The sequence below is a fragment of the Notamacropus eugenii genome, chromosome 1 (assembly GCF_028372415.1).
Source record: "Notamacropus eugenii isolate mMacEug1 chromosome 1, mMacEug1.pri_v2, whole genome shotgun sequence".
NCBI lineage: Eukaryota > Metazoa > Chordata > Mammalia > Diprotodontia > Macropodidae > Notamacropus > Notamacropus eugenii.
The window spans coordinates 213,286,297-213,310,189 of NC_092872.1; the positions used below are offsets into that span (position 1 = coordinate 213,286,297).

At 34.9% G+C, this 23,893-nt stretch overlaps 1 protein-coding gene across 2 annotated transcripts in view; it reads right to left on the reverse strand.

Moving 5' to 3' along the window:
- TM9SF3 (transmembrane 9 superfamily member 3) overlaps positions 1–23,893 on the reverse strand; it is a 74,125-nt gene that overhangs the window by 28,384 nt on the left and 21,848 nt on the right. For both annotated transcript variants that reach the window (XM_072626447.1, XM_072626438.1), the window contains exons 4-8: positions 16,350–16,510; positions 15,161–15,238; positions 7,369–7,500; positions 5,837–6,003; positions 58–152 (exon numbers count right to left, since the gene is read on the reverse strand). In XM_072626447.1, the coding sequence (XP_072482548.1) occupies positions 58–152; positions 5,837–6,003; positions 7,369–7,500; positions 15,161–15,238; positions 16,350–16,510 (633 nt within the window). The remainder of the gene's footprint in view (positions 1–57; positions 153–5,836; positions 6,004–7,368; positions 7,501–15,160; positions 15,239–16,349; positions 16,511–23,893) is intronic.

Here is a 23,893-nt window from a genome sequence, read left to right on the forward strand (position 1 = left end):
TTATTTAATTATACTGCTATATTTTAAAACACAAAAGTGATAGTGTATGAAAGTTACCTCCTTGTCTAGCATAAAGGCTTCCTCCAAAGTAGCCATTCACTGGGGATGTAGCAGCATAAACAAATATAGCTGTACTGAGCATTGATCCCCTCCTGAAAGTTAAGACAAATACATTTGATTTAATTATCAAAAATGTAAAGGCAACCTAATAAACTTAATTATCTTAGCCTTGATTTATGTATTAATGTATCCAATACTAATGCTAAGAAAGTAAACATCCTGAGATCTAGTCAATTTTCCTACAGCATTAAGATTACACTTTATCTAGTGAGATTCTGTCCTATTTTGAAAGATCTGTGAAGATACTACAACCGTCTCAGAAATTTATTCCAGTGTTTCAAATATGAAACATGTCACCTTATAGTCATTCAATTCAATAAATGTTTATTAAGTGATCACTATGTGCAAGACTTCACCCAGTATAAGAGGAAAGATACAACCTCAAGGCCCTTACGTTTCATACAGTAATAAGACATTTAAATGGTAAGAACATATATTTATACAAAATCATTAGTCAACCTCGTTGATAAGATTCAGGATAATTAACTACTAAGGAAATGACTGAATTACTTCTTTTCCACAACTTATTTCAAGAGATAATGAAAACTCCCGCTTGTTAACAGCCTGATTTCCTGTGACAAGTAAGTTCTACTATTAAATACAAAGCTATTATTTTAAACGTCACCAAAACATTTAAACTTCTTCATTTAACTTTGTTTTTGGAAATGAAATAAATAAAAGGGCTCAAATAATATAACAATAGCATTATAAACCCACTTTCTTTACAATATATTAATTTGAAGCTAAAAACACAAAAAGAAAAAGTATTTTAAATGATGTAAGGCAATATAATTATGTTGATTAAAGTTTTCTTAACTTTGACAAACGACAGACTTTGTCTCTAAAATGATGTATGCACTGGTGACTGCACGTAATTTGTACAAATGAATTATACCTATAACTACAGAATGTGATACACTGTTTAAACTTCTATAAAATTCTTTTTATTAAAAATATAATCACCAACAGAAACATTTTAATACACAAAAAACAAAAAAAGGATTATTTATTAAACTGTGAACTTCCATTAAGTACTATCTATTTTTAAAAGCATATATTAAATTTTGCCAAGTGGTAACAAAATTGCTATGTTTATGTCCTCTTCTGAACTTTTTTTGCTGTTGTATTTTTTGACATTATGTAACACTGAAAAGCACTCATTCCTTAGGCAGAAAAAGATGATAATCACTCTTTAGAAGTGCACATGTTAAGAAATGTGTAATCTAGCTCAAACATACAATATCATTTGTGACTCTAGTATAAAGAGATGTGCAAGTATGTGTGTATATGTATGTATGTGTGAGAGTGTGTGTGTGTGTGTGTGTATGTGTGTGTGTGAGAGAGAGTGAGAGTGAGAGAGAGAGAGAGAGAGAGAGAGAGAGAGAGAGAGAGAGAGAGAGAGAGTGTCATCAGGCTTTTCTACTTTTTTTTTAAAATTTGCTAACTAAAAATTTTTAAGTACAAAACCCAATATCACATTTTAAAAATCCTAGCCATTCCCTATCCAAAAATTTGAAGTGAATAATGAGTAATATTGAAAGCTTCCAAGCTAATTAAAGTTTGGCAAAAGGTTATTTGGTTTAAACTGAAATATGAGAACATATTGTCATTAATAACATAGTAATAACAAAAACATCTAAGAATGGGATCAAACTAAAAGGCTGGGAACAGGAATTTGTCATTGAATTTGTCAAATATAACTGAGTTTTACCAGTGGATAAATTCTGAAACACCTGTGATCTAAGAATAGATTCAAAAGGCTTTCCATGTGCAACATCTACATGAACTCAGTAATTGGTCAAAAGGAAAAATATCAAACAAATGGCTGAGTCATGCAGATTTATTTGTGGCAACAGAGGAAATTGTAATGATGCAAAGCATTATCACCAGAAATTATTGAAGGTCTATCACCCTCAACAACCTTAGACTAGAGATCAACGTAGATTACGCAAAGAAAAGGAAGAAACTGCAACACAGTTCAGGCTATAAGCATTTGGTGCCTGCCAGTATCTAGCAAGACATGACCTGGTGGCTAGAACGACATTGGAAGTTTGCTATGCTTCATGGACGGATAGATATCAAATCTCTACAGCACAAATACAGACCTCAAAAACATCCTGGAAGATCTGGTCAATCACTTGTACTGGAACCAGGTCATTATCACACATCTGATTATTGTTACAATGATCCAAACATAACAAATGATCCATGAAAATTTAGCAATATTTTTAAAAAGCTACCACCATATCAAATATATATAATCTCCAAACTACATGGAGCAAAAGCCATCAAAATATAGAAATGCAGCAGAGGAGATAAAAATCATGTGAAAACAAGATGAAGTATAGCCATGGAACTCTTTTATCCACCTGTGTAACAGGTAAAAAATGAAGTATGAAAAAATAATGGCACAATATCAATTTTTTTGCAGGACTATGTCCATCCAAAAAAAGAAAACTAGATGACAGTAACAATGGCATACATTTTATATAGTTCTTTACAATCAACAAAAACCACTTTTACATATATTATATCATTTGGTCTCTTATTATCTGAGACATTCGCAAATCCCATAACTTCTCTGGACCTAAGGTTCCTAACCTGTAAGAGATTAGATATGTCCTTAAAGGACACTTCCAGCTCTGTATCTATGATTCTCACAACCACTCTGTGAGATATATTCATTATTATCCCAATTTTTATAGTTGAGGCAACTGAGGCCTAGGGAGGTTAAATGATTCACCCTGGGCCACAAGCTAGTAAGGAAGGATTCAAAATCCACAAGCTAGTAAGGAAGGATTCAAACTCCAAGCTCTAAGTTCTGAGCTCTAGCCACTACATCACAATGTAAAACATCAAATTCAGAGATTATGTTCTGATGATATATGAAGATTACACTTTACAGAAGTAACATCAAACACATAATCAAATCCTTTTGATTCAAAAGTGATGAATTTTAAAGTGTTTCTAATTTGATACAATACCTGCTAACTTATTAAAGAAAATTCTAAGCCCAGTTTCTTCATCTAAAAATAGGTATAGAATTTACATTACCTACTTCATACATCTGCTATGGAAAAAGCACTTTATAAACAAAAAAAAAAGGTCATATTCAATTCAGTAAGTATTGAGTGGTTAATAAATTCAAGGCACTGTGCAAGGTGCTAAGAATATAAAGGCAGGAATGTTCCTGCTCTCAAGAAGCTTATAGAAGGGTACAAATTATTCACAAATATCATAGAAAATTAGGGACGGAGAGATCACCAGGAGATATAAAAAGGCAAACTACTATTATTACTTTACAGTATTCCAAGGAGAGATAATCTGAAGTGAAGTTATTTTTGAAGTGGCAAGTCACTAAAGCCCTGTAACTTAACACTTCCAAAAGCAGGCTGCATTTCTATTGTGGGGGCTCATTTACAGGTAGAATAATTGCTTTCACTGTAGAGATGCAGTACAATCTGAGTTGAAAATTCCCTAACGGCCTGAAAAGTGAAGTAGTAAACTTGAAAGGATTTCAAAATTACTCTACTAATACTACATATGGCTCTAAAACACAAAAATCATATGGTGAGCTTTGGAACAATATGAAAAAATGAGAATAATAAAACATACAAATTTACAAAATAATCATAACTGAAGCAGTAGGAACTAACACGTCTTGTGCATTTTGCTCTGCAGAGGCACCAGTTAGCAGAAGTTACTCAATCTCTCCCACTACTAAGAAAAGCTGTATATGCACAAAAAACTATACCCAGGCATAAAATTCTGCATTTAGACAAAGAAATCAGCACCCGCACAGTAGACTAAAGAAAAGCAGCTCTCTTGATATTAGACACAACCAGAACACTCACTACAGAGACAAAGACTGAGGCTCTGGTACAAAGTGCAAAGAATGGCAGGGGAAGATTAAAGAAGGTTCAGAGGATGAGGTAGAAGAGAAATGATTTCATCTTAAGGACATGACAGAAGGGATTCCATTCCTGTTCAGACTAAAGAGGTTCTGAGGTCCTTTCCAACACTAAAGTTCTATGAATTTTACGAAAGAGGAATGAAATAATGACGAAGGGAAATGATCTAAGGGTCAAATATGGTAGAAAGGTGATAACAAAAAATGAAAGGTGTGATAATAACCACATGGTGAATTTTTTCCAGTTTTGACATACAGAACCCTATCTACCTATATCTATATACCCTATAGATACAGAAAGACAAGACAGAGAGATATAAATGTTAAATACTTATGTCTGGGAATCATTTGGGTCACCTTTCATGAAGACTACAGACCTTCAAACTTAGGAAACGACTTGTGGAAGCAACTCTCTCTCCTTGACGCCTTTTCTCCTATCCTGAAAGATCTAGGAAGGCCAGAGGGAATGATATTCCCTCTACTGGGTATAAAAAGGCTTAGGTCACTTGTAAGTCACCGAAGGATTGGGGCCAGTAGGGCTGCTTCTACTCCACTCTCACTAACCTGGAAACCTAGGGGGTCAAACAATCAACAAATATTTACTAAGCACCTACGATGTACCAGACACTGTGCTAGGTGGCAACACTAAAAATACAAATGTGGAACAATACCTGTCCTCAGGGAACTTACTTATTGAACTTACTGAGGGAAACATGTAAATCTATAAGTCTGTGCATATATATGTAAATATATGTATGTGTATATATGTGTGTGTGTGTGTGTGTGTATGTATGTATGTATGTATGTAAAATACAAAGTAACTGAGGCCTGGGAGTTCAAGAAAAGTTTTACATAGAAGGTGGAGCTTAAGTTCAATTTTGAAGGAAACAAGGGATTTTAAATGGCAGAGAGGTAAGGAGAAACTTATCTTCCAACGATAAGCAATAACCAGTGAAAAGGCATAAAGAAAACAGAGGACAACAGGGACGTATGAGGAACAACAAGAAGGCCCACTGGGCTGCTGCCAGAACTCAGGAAGTGGGGCAAAGTCATCTGAGATAGCTCTAAATTGAGAAGTTGCTGTTACATAAATACCTGACATATTAACAATTAATAGAGTTTAATGGTGCTAATTTAGTGATAGTCATGCTTTCCTAACTAAATACCAGGCAGATGTTCCTTGACTCTGCTTAATCAGAGTTTACACTTCACTTTTTAACACTGTAATACTTACTTGTCCTGTTTTACATGCAAATGTACCTTGTTTTTAAGTAAGCCATAAATGTAAAATCAAGATTTAGACAAAAGAACCATTTGGCAGTAATAACATATCTTTATTATGACTCAAAAAAAATGGGAGTCATTCACAAATTTTCTGAAACAGTGTCACTGCCACAAAGTGAGATATACCATTATTTTGTTGGTAGATCCAAATGTTTAAAGTAACTGGTGACTCTGATATTAATATCTTTTATTCAGTTATTAATCTAATGATGATTACATTAGATCTTTTCACTTTTCCATAAAAGCATAATATATTAAAGACCAACACTGTTTTTAAAAAAATTATAATGCCCTTTTGTTTCCAGGAAAATGCCGACATTTAGGTTATAATAATCCTCACTAAACAGTAAAAATGAATAGCTAATAATCCTTTTTTAGGAAAAAAAACTTGAAGAAAAAATATCCTAAATAACAAGATATCAATAATGCACAGAAACACATAAAATCAGGATGTTCAAGGGGCACCACTGATTTAAAAGCTACTATAGGAACAAAAATGGTAATACATTTGAACACACTTACTCTGTATATAAATCCTCTATCATTGCAACAATAATGACAATGAAAGATACCGCAAATATCTGGCATCCAGAACCAATAAGTGAGGAAAATATCAGAGGGTGACTTGATGGTCTAAATACATCTCCATGTACCTGTTTCCAACCATACTCATCTCCAAGATCTCTGTCCTATGTATAATAGGGGGGGAAACCATAATAACAAAATTATTAGATACTTAGAAGTTAAAAAATTAAAATTTTTTCTTCAATATTAGTCATTTAATTTTTGAATTTAAATACCTCACTCCTCTCTCAGCAAAGAAGAGATTACTAGAATAGAATAGTCTATACAATGTTAGAAACAATCATCACTGTATATGGTATTTTAACTGTTTTTCTTTGTTATAAAGGTCCAATTCAATATACTTCCAAAAATGTATGTAAAACAAAAAATATCAAATTAATATTTATTCTAAAAATTAAAAGCATTAAAATGCTAGAAGTTATTATAAAACAAACCCAAACCAAATTATAAAATAGCTTTTGTTCTGATATTTCATGATGGCAAAGAGCTATACCATCTGCTCAAGTACAGTATCAATTCTGGGTATTTAGGCAGTAGATACTGAGAAAACTGAAAAAAAGGAAGGAAGATCAACCTGGGGGAAGGGCTATTGTCTGCAATTCTTAATCCTACTTTAGAAGATAAATTCACAAGTAGGTGATTAGACCTACAGCACTTGCTGTTCTACATAGAGATCATATTTGGAGACCCAGATAGTATACCACTGCCAGGTATTTGGAGTTCCCAATAATAGTCATAATCCCTTATGTCTGCATGATGCTTGAAATTTTAAAAGTGCTTTCACAAACATTCTCTTATTTGATCTTCGTAAAAACACTGTGAGGCTGGTAGAGTTAAAATAATCATCATTTTATATATGGAGAAACAACTCCATGAAATAAGCAACTTGCCCAGCATCACATGGCTAATAATTCAAAGGACGAGAACTGAATACAAGAATTCTAAGTTCCAGTTAAAGGCTATGAAATCCCTGAAAAAAAAAATCAAACAATTAAAGAATGCAGAATTGGAATGGACCTTTGAAATACTCTAAACCAAATGGGGAAAGACTCAAGAGAGGCTGTCATAGTTAAAAGCACAGTCAGCACACACAGCTCAGGGGTCCTGCCTACAAATCCCACTGATAACTCTACCACACTATGATTTAAAAATAACTATCCAAACCAGAAAAAAATTATGTATTTTCTTAAATACCACCCTCAATAAATATTTAACCCACACAAAGTATTATCAAATAAACCAAATAATTCCAATGGATTATGAAAAATGTGATAAAAAATTCTTCCCCATTCACACGTAAAACTAAATAGTTTATTTCTTATTACATATATATAATATTCTTAGATGCTAAATAATGTTTTTCAACATTAGAAAAAATTCAATATTCTATTATTTCTCTCAAAATTTCTTAATAAAATTTATGTGAATTTTTAAAATTAATCTAGGAAAATTAGGAAATGTTTACTCACCATATCATCCATTTCTTCCTCTTTACTGTATCGTGCATAATCTTTTCTTAAAGTTCTCATTAAAATCATAGAAACTAAGCCCACCAAGAAGATAACCATCATGAAAGAATTGAAAATTGAAAACCAGTGAATCTAAAAAATACAAATATTACCAACATGAATTAGAAGTCATATAATTCACAAGTTTTATAACAATTTATTAAAATATAAAAGACTTTCATTTATAAAACATTATGGGTCTAACTTGTACCTTAAAAAAATCTATAATTAGCATAGGATAAATGACTTATATTACAGACAGATTTTTAAATGGCAACTTCATCATTCTAATTTAGACATGTGATTTACATACAACTTTTCCAGAACAAACTTAATGAATGCTTAAACAGCGGTACACCAAAATTGTATGTCATATGAAAAATTAAGATTCACTACAACTGGTTATCAGTGGATCATATTTCTATTTAAAATACTAACAATCTAAAGAAAAATAATCTGAAAGCCTCCTTATAACAAAGTCTATAGTGCTCACTGCTTTCTCTATCAACTATTTCCCACTATCCCAGGCAAATTCAGTAACTTGATCAAAATTTTCACAATTCTTTTGCAAAGTCCCCAGGATATCCTATTTATTCACATTCTTGACTCTGCAGAACCCTACTGCATGCTATTCTTCATTAGCCACACACGAGCATGGTCAAGTCCTGTACTTACCTTTTCATCACAAAAATTACATCACCCTATCTTCAAAATTCTGAAATTAATGATTCCTTCTGCTAACAGTAATGATCCTTGCTTAACATCCCACTGAACCCACACTTTAATTTACTTTTACACACATTTATTATGGTTCCTGCTATCCCATCTGAATAATATAAACAAAATAAAAATACCCAAATAACAACAAACACAACTTCACAATAATAGTGCATAACAATTTCCTATATCGACCACGTCCAATAATGCATGCCCTGTTCTGGATTTTAATTCTTTCACTTCTCTGGCAAGAGGTGGGTGGCAGAATTTATCTTCAACCTTCTGGACTTAAGGTTTATGACTGTATTAATCAGTTTCAAAATCTTTCAAATTTGTTTTTTCCTATAATGTGCTATCCTCTTAATTCTACTCACTTCTATCAGACCACACCTAGTTTCCTCTGAAACTTGAACCCTCTCCTTCCTATGTCATCCCATAAACTGTATACCCTATGAGCCTGATCTTCAAACTCAACACCTCCCACCTCACCTAGTCTACTCATTCATGGATACTCAGCTTAGACTTTATTAATTACTCTGAAGCCATCCTTACTAGGACCTTAGATTTCCACATCCGTCATCTCAATATCATCTCGGATCACATTTCCACCATCTGCATTATCTACCTAATTCTAAAGGACTGACCTAAACCTTCTTCTCACATATCCTTTCACTTGCAAACGCGCTCATCTTCTATCTTGCCCAAGCAACAAATTTCCTAAAAATTAGAATGGACCAAATAGTAGCCAATGATTTCATGACACAAGAAATATTTTAAAAAGTCAAGACACTGAAAAAAACAGAAGGAAATTCAAATTATAGCACAAACAAAAATAATGACCTATAAAAAAGAAGAGAAAAAAATTAAGAATCATTGGACTATCTGAAAGCCACGAACAAAAAAAATGAGTCCAGACATATTTCAAGGTTTTTTAATTCCTCATACCCATTAAAACCAGACAGCAAATGAAAGAAACCCCAAAATGAAAACTTCCACAAACATTACAGCCAAAATCCAGAGCTTCCAAATCAAAGACAAAAATACTGCAAGTGCAGTCAGAAAGCAAGAAATCAAGTACCAAGGAGAGAGACATCTAGGATCACACACCATTTAGTAGCCACTGCTATGAAGAAGTGAAGGGGGGTTTAGAATACAACATTCCAGAAAAGAAAGGATATAGGCTTAGCCAAGAATAACTTCCTAAGCAAAACTGAATATACCCCTACGGGGGAAAAACAGACATTTAATGAAAGAGGGATTTCAAGCATTATTGATGAAAAAACTAGAGCTATGTAGAAACTTTAAAGTTTAAACACAGGAATTAAAAGTCATAAAAAAGAGGGAACATAATTATAGATAAACTGTTTACATTCTAACATAGGGAGATAACTGATATATCCCCTCTGAATTCTATCATCAGGGGTCAAAAAGGAAGTCTAAGTACAAAGGAGGCCTAGGAGTGATTCTACTATGTCTTGATGTTAAAAAACATAGGAGAGGAACAAAAGAATTCACTGGAAGGAAGGGAAAGCAAGGTTAGGGAAAATTCTCTCATATAAGTAAGAGCATATAATTCAAAGTTTGGGGGGGAGGTGAACACTGATCCCTGAACCTCACTCTTATCTGAAATGCACACATGCACACATACACAAACACACATACACAAACACACAACACAGAGTTGGGTACAGAAATACATTTCACTCAAAAGTGAAATAGGAGACACAGGGAAGGGGAAACCGGGGCAAGGGTAGAGTAAGGAAGAGATTATTTCTAATCAAAACAAACTAGGAATGTACTAAAATATTTACAGCTTTTTCTTGAAATGGCAAAGAATGGGAATTTGAGGGGGTACCCATCAAACTGGGGAAGTGCTAAACAAGCTGTCACATGGTATAAATGTGACAGAATACTGCTTTAAGAAATAATAAAGGCCAAGAACTGTATGAACTGATACAGATTAAAGTGAACAGAACCAGAACAATTTACCGTGACAGCAATATTGTAAAAACAAACAACTTGCAAAGACTTAGGAACATTGATCAGCATACTAACCAACCACAATTCCACAGGACTAACAATAACTTGCTACCCAAGCACAATTCCACAGGACTAACAATAACTTGCTACCCACCTCCTGATAGAGGGGTAAAAGACTCAGAGTGCAAAATGAAACACACACATGAAACCTACACATGTGTATGTTTGTGTGCATTTTTTTGTTTTGTTTGACTGTATGCTTTAACAGGGATTTTATTTCTCTTTCATTTCCAACTGGGGAAGAGGGGTCAAAAAGCAGAGAAGAAGAAAAGGCAGATTTTTTCTGATTTAAAAAAATTAGTTTTAAAAAATTTGTCTACTCTGGCTTTCAAAATGTTTTATAATCTGCTTAACCTAGTTACTCAAACTTCTTTTCTATTTCTCTCTGTAATCAAGTTGACCTCATTATACGATACACAGACCATGTTTATGTCTGCCACTGTGTCTGTTCACGTTGGACAGATCTTCAACTAAGGAGCCCCTTCTCTTATCCAAATCTCCCAATCTTTCAAGGCCTAACACAAATTTCAAATTCTATACAAAGTCTACCATAACTTTCCTAGGCTTTACTTATCTCCCTTCTCTCAATGCATGCATCACATATTTTAGTACTCAATCATGTATTATCCTTCATTATTACCTTATATGTGTCATTCTTGCCTCCCAAGTTGGAATATGATTCTTTTGAAGGCAAGGACCACATTTTACATTTCTGTATCTCCTCTAGCTTACAAGAGTTAAATAATAGGTACTAAATAAACTGACTATAAAATTATTCTCTACTAATTTAGTAAAATTAGTTTTGGGGTTTGGGGAAGAGGGATTTCTTGATTATTTATTAATTTCTATTCATTCAACCTACCTTCCACTCAAATTCTTCTATATTCAAAAATTAAGATTTCTTACGAATTTAATAGATATTATAAACTAAGATATAAATGCTTTGAAAACAGGTTATGTGTATATGATATGAAACTCAGAGGATACTGTCTAGCTTTACAAATATCTCTTTCATAAGGACAAATTCTTTCAATTAGTCAAGAAATACTTAATGAGCATTTAGAGTTTGTATAACACTCTCCTAAGTTCTATGGAACATATAAAGTAGTACTAATAAATGACCCCTACTCTTGAGAATATTATAGTCTCATTGAGGGAAGCAGGAATGTGAAGGGAAAAACTTGAAGACAATATAAAGGAAGTACTTAAGTGTTTTAAGTGAATTCCCAATGAGAAAACCACAGGAAATTATAAACTATTTACACGTTTTAAAAAATATTTTTTTCAGAAGTTTTTGTCAAAAGAAGGCTCTAAAACTGCCTAAAAAATGATTGAGGCATAGTATTTAATATTCTAATTCAAACTGATTTTTACTTTCAGTGGACTAATGATAGTGACAAAGCAAAACAGTCAAATAGAATGAGTATTCTCCCTACTTGGAAAAATATATTCATAAGGAAAATCATGACAGGAAGCTGATTTGTAGGAAAGATAAAAAGTTTGATTTTAGATAAAAGTTTAAGGTGACAGCAAGATATCAAAGAGGAAACTTCTAGAAGGCAGTCTGAAATGTAGGATCATGACCCCATTAAGATCACTGACACAAAAACTACACCAAAAAAAGAAACCACAACCTCAATTTTACTAGCTATCCTTTTACTCCCAACAACAAAGTCAGGATTAAGAAGACTAAAGTTTATAGTATAATAAAAACTTTTCTTCAAGAGTCAAAATAAGTGAGTTAAGGGAAAAAAAATTTTTGTAAATTAAAATCATATCTGTCAGTAAAAAATCTCTGATGGGAAGAGATCTTGTAGTACAAAAGTCAAAATGACCAACCAAGTAGTTCAATTGCTACTCCCTCATGAAGGCTAGGCCTAAGCAATGATACTAAACAAACAGGGCTAATTTATAGAAATCAAATGCGGAATAGTAGAAAAAAGACAAAGGATCTGCCATCAGAGGGCTTGAATTCAAACTCTATTTCTGCTACTTGCTACCAGTGTGACCATGGGGAAGTTGTCAGAGCACTTTGGGCTTCAATTTCTTTATCTGTAAAATGTAGGATTCAGGCCAGATGATGTCTAAGGTTCCTTTCAGTTCTAAATCTGAGATTCTATAATCCTTCAACTACAGAAAATTTTTTTCAAAGCAACAGCTATTCTTCCTCACCAAGTGGTCCTAAGAGTACAACAAGGGAAGTCTAATTTTTTTCGTAACAGGCTAAAAAGCAATCATTAAACCAATTATTATTAATAAGCAATGATGATAATAACAGCCCACTTTACTTAGTACCTCACCATCTACAAAACTGCCAGGCCTTGAGATTTCATCAGTGGAGAATTCTCAGAGAGAAAATTCCACCTATCAATAGAGACTAGCATTTGCTCTGAAACTGAAAAGTATTTAGGCCTTGGAGTGTAGACATTAAGTGACTTGCTCAGGGTCACACAGTGACTACTATTAAAGATGGAATTTAAATCAGTCTTCCTGCTAGACTAAGGCTGGCTCTCTCTCTCAATGCCATGCCACTGCCTCTCAAGGGAAATCATTATGATCTCCATTCAACAGATTAAGAAACTGAGGTTCAGTGTTTTTAAGTAAGTTAACCACAGTTACATGACTAATGTTAGCATAAATGAGACTAGCACTTTGATGTCCTGGGTTTCATGTTCAATACACTTTTCATACAACACACAGAAACTGCTTATACATTGCAACCAACATGGTGAGCTAAGTTTAAGTCCACAAAAAAACTAGTGGCTTCCTAAGTATAAAGAGACACTACATTGGTAGACCAAGCCAAAATTGCAGTCTGAGCTCACTACGAGTTCCCTACCTTTTTTCCTTTCAAAATTTTTGTGCCACCTCTTCAATTAAATAATAACAAAAAGAAAACTAATAAAATAACAAAATAAAACCTTCATCATAAACATGGACAGTACAGCAAAAATAAATTGCCCCAGTGAAATTATAAATCTGTCTGCATTTTCAGTTCATCCCTGGCAGGTCAGTGGTATGTTGGCACTTTCTTTTAAACTTTACTACCAACATGAATACAAACACATACTATTCCTACTGCAGTGCTATTACTACTGCTCCAAATTCCTCAAAGAGGTCAACATTCCCAACACCACAGCTATTATGGCTACTGTGGCTCCACCACCTCCTTCATTCGGCCAATCCCAACAAGAGAACCCTGATTCATTCTGCAAGGTAGGAGAGTTCTCTCTTGCAATGGATGGTATGCTCTGTTGAGAAAGAAAGAATATTCCCTAAAGAAAGAATATTCTAAATGATAGTATGACCATGGGAAAATCACCTTACCTCTCTGAGTCTCAAGTTTTGTCATGTCAATTGAAGAGCTGAGTTATATCAACATTCCTCAAACTAGAGGAATGCTAAAAAGTCCTCTTCAGTTCCACAATTTTATAATTCTAGTATTACATTTCATTCACATAAGTTTTATGAACCAGAATGGGAACATAAATATCAATAATAACTTATTTTTCAACAAAACACTGAGTTCTAATTAACAACACTTTCCGGAATATAACCCAGTAGCAGTTAGAGAATTCTTTATTTGTGGGAATATCAAAGGTACATCTCTACCCAAACTGACATCACAACAAGAGTATGACAGAAAGCAGAGCAGTCATAAGACTATGGTAGTGGCTTGAGTTGGCAGCTTATATCTTCCCCAAAGATCTTCCAGGACTTTGAGGGAAGAGGAAGTGGAAAGTAAGGGAGGAAGATTATTATGCTTTCTACTTCCTCTAGCAAGCACCAGCAGTGTTAATAACAAATCAGATTGTGTAGAAGCTAGAGCCAATGACTACATGTTAAAAAATACTCCACTGATTTTCTGCGTTAGCCTTCTGCTACTCCCCCAAAATATAAACAATTTAAGCCCTGCTTTCTTCTGAAGAGATATGATTAAGTCTTATAAGAAAGGAGTCACAAGAAGTTTTGATGGAACTTCAGTCTAGGACCTACATAGGAGTAGGCAAAACTCTAGGAACACCAAAAGCCCTATGTTGTGAGCAGAGTAACATCAGAAGGACAAAAAAAAAAAAAAAGAGTTCTATCCCTCAGGTTTCCAAACTATGGAAGCATCATCTATCCTCAGCTCTCAAATGTCTCCTTTAATGAAGGAGTCACACAAAGCTCCCTTCAAAGGGAAGACACTTGCATGACTTCTTCAGGACTAAGAGACTCTAAAAAAGCTGTAAAATATGCAGGACCCAAAAGACATTGTTAATACTCTAGGACTACAGCTATGGGTCACACACTCAAAGGTAGAACAGAACTGGAGGTCCTCAAATCCAGTCCACTTATTTTATGCCTGACAAAAACAAAGCATGGGAGTGGGTCTCACAGCTGGCTGTTAGGATAAGCAGTTTCCCATCTATATCTTCCTGATCCTAAGCCTATGACTGGGTGCTTTCTCTAGGGATCTTTCACCAGACATCTCAAGAACAGAATGACCGCCTTACACCCAACATGTGCTCATGCTCACTCAGACTTTCTGCCTGAGCCCTCCAGCCTGAAGACAAGGAAGCCTTCCCTTTCTCTCTTTTTTCTTTCCCCTCTCTACCTTATGTTCCTGCAGCACATACCCTCCCTTTGTCCACCTCCCCTCTAGGAACTGTCCCCATCTCAGCACCTCCTCTTTGTCTGTTCTCATAAGATGCAAGTTCCTTACAGGCAGGGACAATCTTGGTGGCAGGACATCCTTAGCACAGAAACCAGCAGTCAAGCACAGAGGAGGCTGCAGAGTCTAATGTTCTAGTACAGAAACTGAAGTTCCCAAAGAACCATGTTTTATTTTCAAAGATGCATGGTAATTAATCTATCAGTGACATCTAATGTGTTTCATTTCCAAAGAATAGTCTTACAAGTTTCACTATACTTCCTTGAAAGTCAGTTCAATGGGAAAAAAGTGAAAAAAATTAATATGCATTAAATGTCTTAAATATGCAAAATATTTACATACCCTGTGTTGAAAAAAAGATGGATCAAGATATTTGTCAAATCGGTCTTCAAATTTTATATCTGATTTTTTCCATTTCACCTGAAATAAATTTTAATTTGAAAAACTTACAAAAAACAAACTGATGACAAAACTTTTAAAGAAAATTTTTGGGAAATCTGTAAGTATTAAGAATCCAGAAAACAGACAGAGAGTGGCTGACATTATTAGGACTTCAATCCAGGAATGACAAAAAGAAGTCAGTTCAAGTTCCTCTCCATACACAACATCAACACAACTTCACTTTATCCTATAAGAAACTTCTAAGAGCGACAAAGTTGTTCAGTTTTCAAAATGTTATTGTTGGCTAATGTTTTAATCTGGAATAAGATTAATATCTAAAATCAAATCACTTTCAACCAAAATAAGAAGGAAAAGAGAACTTTACCTTTAGATTGAATTATTTCTGCTTGGTGACACCAAAAAAAAAAACAAAACCCCCAAAAAATTTCCTAAGTAAAATTATTCAAATATTATTTGTACTGGTACATATAAACAATGTTTAAAAGGCTTTAAAAATTGGCTACGACTAAGTTCATCTTTTCAGTTTTCTGAGCCATAGGGTTTAACTAGGAAAACGAGAGAGGCTCTCCCTATACAATTTACTTTCTTTGTCCTACCATTCCCAATCCCAGAAAGCAGTATGAGCAGACTATGCCATCAGGGTTGTTAAAATCCCCTCTCTGATGAACCTTTCAATGACACATTCTTATCCCACCCAGTAGAGCATGAAATTGCAATCTGGTTTGTATCTGTCCTGCCAAACAATAGTATGCTCCAAGTCTAAGGTGAGTATCTATCAGTACGCAGTGTTAGAAAAGAGATAACATAAAGCATTATGAATTATGAATACACAGTTTTTCTAGTCTGGGAGGCTAGTTTTGAGGTCAAATTTTGTTGTATCTGGGAGCAAATCTTGCAGAACAAAATTTAATTTATGTGCACTATAGAAAGCTGTACTCAAGATGTTCTTTTCTTAATCAGACCCTGATTTCAAGATGATAGAACAGGTAAATAAAAGAGACAAAAGTTATAATATTTATTTGCAACAAATTTCTTGTTCATCTACTTCAATTCTAAAACAGGCTTAATTGCTTGTAAGAGATATGATCTAAATACTGCTCCCTGAATGGCATATTATTTTAATACTTACTGAATATGACATTGAGATTTTGGTATTTGCTATCAGTTTCACCTTTCCTTCACTAGTTAAGTTAACATCCACAATTCGATTTCCATTGAAACCTATTTCCAACCTTTTGTAGGTCCAAAGATAGTAATCTTCTGCATCTTCATCTGCTTCACCAACAATACCTATAAAAGACAAAATGCTAACATTTTACAATGCAATAAAAGTCTCTTTTTTCTAGGTTTCCTAAAAGTATGTTGCTATTTTTTAATTCTCACAATATCCATTTGAAGGAAACTAAGTAACCAATGCTAACGAGGCAATGGTATAGCTTGATCCTCAGAGAAGCCAAGTAGTTTACTGAAGAGAAAAACCATCTCTTCCACAGCTCCAGACAAAAGGCCATAAAGCAGACTAGGTGTAATAATAGTCCAGTTGTAATCCATCACTCCTATTAGAAGGGAAGAGAATCTGTCAAACTGGATACCAATTTTTGCTATCCAGTCCTATGATTTCATCAGTGTGAGGAATTCACAATTATGGAATCTCTCTCTACCAACGCAGAACAGTCAATGAACACTGCTGAATGAGTTAGTTCAGTTAAAAATTCTATAAAGCCCCTTTCATATGCAGTAAATGGAAGTAAGACACAGTCCCTGTCCTCCAGGAACTTAAAAGTAAGTTAGTGTGTTCTGAGTATAATGAGAAATTTGAGGTTGGAGAGATCTTTTATATCAGTCTCCTTTAAGAAACTGAAGTATTGGCTGAGGGGTTGGAAGAAGTGTGATTGATTTTCACTTCTTCTATTAACTTCCTAGTGGTGTTTTTCATCATGTTGTCCTTTATATTTACTTGTGGTGGAGAATTCAGAAAATTTGAATTTTTATTCCAAGCTACCAAATGGCTTTATTATTTAAAAATCACTTTTGTCTTTCATTTTTTGTCAAAAAGTATGGCAATGCCTCTTCTACACCACAGGATTGCTATGTAATTTAAGATGACATAATCGATATGAAAATATTTTTAAAAGTAAAGATCCAAACAACTACGAGTTGGTAGAGAGGGTAGGCCTTGTAAACAGGAAGATTGGGGTTTAATTCCTACCTCTGAACTAACCTTGTCAAGGGATTATAACATCTCTTAAGGAGACAAAAGAGGAATTCTGGAGGTCCTAATCACATTTTCTTCCCCAGCTAAAAAATGCATAGTCCCTGCAAAATACACCAGGAAGTATATGTCCCAGATCAAATGGCCTTTGTGAAGGTCCAGATCTCCTAAAAGTGGATGGCTCCAATGCTAATACTCACAACTCAACATGTAACTGTATAATATTGCTTGTCTAGGCTGATGTTTCCTTGGTGACTGCAAGGGTTTGTCTAAATTCAGCTTTTCTCCTTTCCAGCTACAAATCCTTCACATCCTGCAAACCCTTGTCCTTCTTCAGAACTCCTAGAGAACTTGGTACCACAATATATAGCATTTATTTGGTCTCTAGTTTGTACAATCTCACACTCTCTTGCAATGGAGGTCATTCTTCACTACTTTAATGGTCTATAACTCAACACTACTTTAATGGTCTATAACTCAACTAATCTTTGATGCTGAAATAATAGCAAAAAAGTTAAGAGCCATTTCAAATACCAACTGATTTTATAAAGACTTCCTTGATTCTAGCTGAAGCCCAATCAGAATTGATGGGGCCTTAAACAATAACAACAACTCATATTTATTATATAGCATCTTAAGGCCTTCCAAGTGCATCCCTAGGAAAGAAGCAGTACAATTATTATCTCTATTTTATAAAGAAACTGAGGTTCAGAAAAGTTAAGTGAGTCTGTCCAACAGCAACAGTGATAATGGCTAAAAGTTACGTAGCATTTTTAATATATTGTCTCATTTGATTCTCCCAACATACCTAAGACAGATGTTATTATTCCCATTTTACAATTAAGAAAACTGAGGCAGAGATTAAATGACTTGCCTAGGGTCACACAGCTCCTAAATGTTTGAGGCTAGATTCAAACTAAGGACTTCAAGGACTTCCCGTTCCAAATCCAAGGCTTTATCCACTGCATTACCTAGCTGCCTAAGCTCACACAGTGATTGGCAGTATATGATGAAATAAATTTGAAAGAATACTCACTGCATTAATAATAATAAAATAACAGCTGATGTTTATGGTGATTATGCTAGAAATTGTGCTAAGTGCTTTACAATTATTATATCATATGATCCTCACAATAACCCTACAAAGCAGGTGCTGTTATCATCCCCATTTTACAGATGAGGAACCTGGGGCGAATAGAAATTAAATGACTTGGCCATGATCACACAGCTAATTAAGTGTCTGAGGCTACATTTGAACTCAGATCTTTCTGACTCTGGACCTAGTCCTATCTACTCTGCCCCCTAGTTATACATCATTAAAGCCTCTGAGGCTCGAAGGGATTAAGTGACTTGACCATTCACACAGCTTCAAAGTTCAGAAACCTGGTTGAAACCTATGTCTCTCCTGATTTGAGGCCTAACATTGCAACTACAGTGCACAAGCTCTTTCCATAAAAACCTTGTGGGGATAATAGTTTATTATCATTCTCATTTTACAGATCAGGAAAAAAGATTTAAGAAAATTCTTATCACCATTCTCCCAGCAATCCAGGCTATTCAAAAACTTGGAATCATCTTTGACCCTCTTACCTGCCAATATCCACTCAATCTAAATTTCATTAATTTTTCTTCACAGTGTAAGTCATAAGAAAGTAATGTTTTTCACATCCATTTTTCTCCTTTTTACATTCACTGCCACTACCAGAATTTAGGTCCTTAACATCTCTGCCCTGACTACTGCAATAGTCTCCTATAAAATCTCCCTACCTCAAGTCATACATATTCTCGAATGCAGCCTGGACATCCATACCACAGTGATGTCAGTAAGACACTATTTTGATCACAATACTCTGTGAGGTTGTCCTGGGCTCTCTTCTAATCTTCCTCTCCACTCTCTAACTTGATGACCAACTTTATCAGCGCCAATGTGTTTAATTGTCATCTCTATAAAGATAACTTTAAATATGTACTTGTACGTACATGTGTTTTTATGTAAGTATATATTATATATTTATTCATGCATATATTTATGTATAATTTTACATCTGTGTGTGTGTACACACACTTTTTTTTTTAAAAATTATTGTCCCTCTCTTAAGCATCCAGTCAAACTGGATGTCTTTGGAGGCATATCAAACTCAAAAAGCTCAAAACTAAACTCACCATCATTTTCTTTTTCCCAAAATTCTTTCTAAATATCCCTATTTCTCTCCAGAGTACTATCATCCTTCTAGTCACTCAGTAACACAATGCTGGTATTACCCATGATTCCTCACAATCCCTCATCCCACATATCCAATAGTCAGAATTTAACAGTCCTACCTCCACAATATCTCCAGTAAACATCCTCTTCACCTCTTACTTGGACTAATGAAATAGCTTCCGAGTTGATCTTGCATACTTCAAGCCATTCTCCTCTCCAATCTATTCTCTACACAACTGTATAAGAGATTTTCCTAAAATGTGTGAGTCTGACTATGTCAGCGCCCTCCTCAAGAAATTCCAATCACTCCCCAGTGCTTTAAGGATCCATATAAGCTCCTTTATTTAGCTTTTAAAACCCTTCATAATCTGGTTCCAAACTGTCTTTCCAACTTTGTCATACATGACTCCACTTTTGGCACTCCTGGAGTCCTGCTGTTCCTCAAACATGGCACTCTATCACCTACCTTGCTACTTTTGCACTGGTGACATTGCATGTCTGGAATTATTCCCACTTCAACTCTACTTCTAGCAACACCTTCCAAATGAAGCCTTTTGCTTTCCCTGTCAAAATCCCAGAATACGGCCTCCAGCTGCCTACAAGAAAAGGGCAAACACCTCAGCCTTGCACCCATGGCTGGAAGTTAGATCTGGAACAGATTGTAAACACATGGAAAATTCATCTCCTATTATTATTCCCTTGAATAAGACCCCCTCTCTCCAACCAAATGGCCTACATCAATGCCCCCCAAAAAGGCCATTGCTTTTCCTTCCCCATATCTCAGTTCATAATATTTCAACTAACTGATACACCCGCCTCACACATTAAAATTATGTTCACACTTAAAAGGCCCAGTCTAAATTCTACCTTCTCCAAAAAACCTGCCTTGACTATTCTAGGTAGACTTCCTGCTCTGAATTCCAACAGCATGAACTATCTGGTAATACCTATCATTTATTGTCTAGTATTGTTACATATCGCTTAACATATATGTAAACACCAACTAGACACTAAGTTTTGTGAGTGTCTCATCTGTATCTATATCAGTTTCAGAGTCTAGCACAATGCTGAACAGAGTACAAGTCCAAAAAACATTTGCTGGTCTTCTGATTAATCCTTGGTTTTCAACTCACAAAGAATTAAGAAATTCAGATAGTTTCTTAGGCCCTGTCATCATTTTGTAGAGATTTGCTTCCAAGGCATACTTCTAGAGAAGTTCTCTGCCATTAACAGCTTTTAAAAGAGAATTGGTTTGGTATATCATTCTGACACTTATTCCTCTCAATAACCAACCGCCTCATAAATCAGGAGGTCACCATTCTGTGAGAATTTAAATTATATCTTAGAACTTCAGGTTCTGGGTTTGGGTCACTTTTGAGCTTCAAGTAACAATGCTCTCTTAACCCATTACGTCCAAAAATTTTGCTTAGTGCCTAACAGTTCCCACTAAAGTACCAGAGGGCCCAGAAAAGGACTGTGTAAAATCCCTCCAAGCACTGCTATTTGTTACACACAGCTAGACCTCAGCCTATCCCTGCTAAGGTCACTGTGGAGTCAGCACTGCAACAGACCTGTCCTCCCTTGCTTAGCCATTCCAAATAAGAAAAAACAACAGAAAACACAGGCATGCATGAGTGAAATGAATCTTCATTGGCCTTCAGGAAAATAAAAGGAAGGGACAATACAGGCTCCAGTAAAACTTTGAAAATAGCTATCTCACCACAACCTATAAGTTTCAACTTCCCTTGACTGGGTTATGCCCTCAATTACTGAGACTTGAGACAGAATTAAACCAGAGGCCTGGGAAAGCTTAAGACTTGGATGGAAGCAGAGCAGTATCCCTCACTCTGCCATGGAAGATGATTAGAGTAATGACCATCTGGGCCTGAGACTCCTCCATCTATCAGACTCTTCTTTATATGTCTGCCTCCTACAGCTATTCACTCTATTTCTATCCTCTACCAGAAAAGGAGAGAGGCCTAACTCATTCCTAGAACATCAGAACCTCCAGGGACCTAGAAGCATCTTTCTACTTGACACAATTTTCCCATTCCTCACACCTGGCAGACCCCATAAATAATCACAGGATTTGGAGCCAGAAGGAACTTTAAAGATTAGAGATTAGGAAATTTAGGCTCCAAGAGGTTAAGAACTTAAAGAACATAAATATACAAAAATATGTATAGCAGTGCTTGTTGTGGTGGCCAAGAATTGGAGAATGAAGGGATGCACATCAATTGGAGAATGGCTGAACAAGTTGTGGAACAGAATTGTGACGGAGTACTATTGTGCTATAACAAATGACAAACAGGATGCCTTCAGAAAAACCTGGAAAGACTTATATGAACTGCTGCAAAGTGAAGTGAGCAGATCTAGAAGAACAGTGCACACAGTAACTGCAATATTGTACGATGATCAAATGTGAATGAATGACTTAGCTGTTCTCAGCAATATAATCATCTAGAACAATTCCAAAGGACTTATGACCAAAAATGCTAGCCATCTCCAGAGAAAGAACTGACGGGAGTCTGAAGAGAGATGGAAGCATTTTTTACTTTATTTTAGGAGTATGGGTTTCTTTGGGGTTTTTTGGTCTGTTTTCTCTCAAAACACGACTAATATGGAAATATGTTTTACATGACTGCACATGTATAATCTATGTCAAACTGCTTACCTTCTCAAAGAGAGGGGAGAGGAGGGAGGGAGAGAATTTATAATTCAAAATTTAAAAAAAAAGAATGTTAAAAATTGTTTTTACATGTAACTGGAGAAAAATATCATACACACACACACACACACACATTAAAAAGAACCTTATTTGAGAAGAACAGACTATTAGGATCTGGAAGGGACATCTGAGATCATTTAGTTCAATAATCCCATTTTACAGATGGAGAAACTGAGGTCCAGAAAGATGATTTGATTTACCTAAGGTCACACACTAAACAACATAGCTGGAAATTGAACCCAGTTGTTCTGATTCCAAATCCAAGGCTTATTCAACTGTATCTTGCTGCCCCCATAATACTTTGTATGGCCATTTACTTAATTACCATTCATACATAATCACTATTCAAAACAATAATTATGTACATTAGTAAATATATACCAAGATGATATTGAAAATGTTATATGATTACAACACAATACCAAATGCTCAGTTTTCACGCTATGTTGCTCTCATGGCCAGCTTACAGTGATTAAGAGAGAATAACAATCCCCAGATTTGTCCCTGTCCATAGTCTAAGAGAATATCACAGTCAAAGAAAGGCTGTGAAAACTCCAGATAACTGACTGTGTAGTCTGTATTTTGCACCACACTTATTTATGTTAATCTAAGCCACAAAGATTTTGCTTAAAGAAAATAAAAATTTCTCACCTTAGGGCTAAAACTAAATATTTATGTTCTTACTAAAAGGTGCACATGTTGCCTCGAAGGCTATACAAATGCTAACTTTTAATGCCTTAGTTTATAAGATGAAACCAATTCTTGAATCAACTAAAACGTAACCTGGAGCCAAAGTTAAAGTTCCTGCCCTACATTCAACTCAATTACTAGGAAAAGGCTTTTTAAACCAAAACATGCCTTCTTCACCCCTACCAAAGAAAAGGATGAACTAGACAGAACGTTTGCTTAGACTAGGAAGGTTAATTTGGATATTCTTTATTTGCCTAATAGATGATTCTATATATTCATACCCAGTATGGAGAGATAGGTAAGCAGGATATAACTGAATGAGATTGAATTGAATGAGGAAGCTAGATCACTTTCCAAATGTTCCTCAGTCAGATTTTCATGGCATGTTTTATAACCTATATATGTATATTTTTTTTTCAGGAACAGCAGATATTTAAAAATTAAAATATAAGTTCAAAAATTTTCTAAAGTTGAATAACTTTTGGATTATATATCATTATAGATTTTATATACTAAACTCCCCTGATTAGAATAACTTATCAAAGGCTAACTGTTCAAAAAGTATTAAAATCGAACACAAATTTTTGAAAAAAACATAAGAAAGAGCAAAACCAAGCATATTCACAAGACTTAACCATACCATACCAATAATAAAGAGTCAGAATTTGCCAGATCACATTTAAATCCACCTTTCTATTGTATGAAACAATCACCTCAAAACAAACTTCAAGTTTATTTTAAACCTTTGAATTTAAAACTAACTTTGCTTCACTGTGTAAAATGTGTTGCTCCCTTTGGAAGGTCTACGTTGGATTCAGTTTTCTCATTCATTTGGTTTTA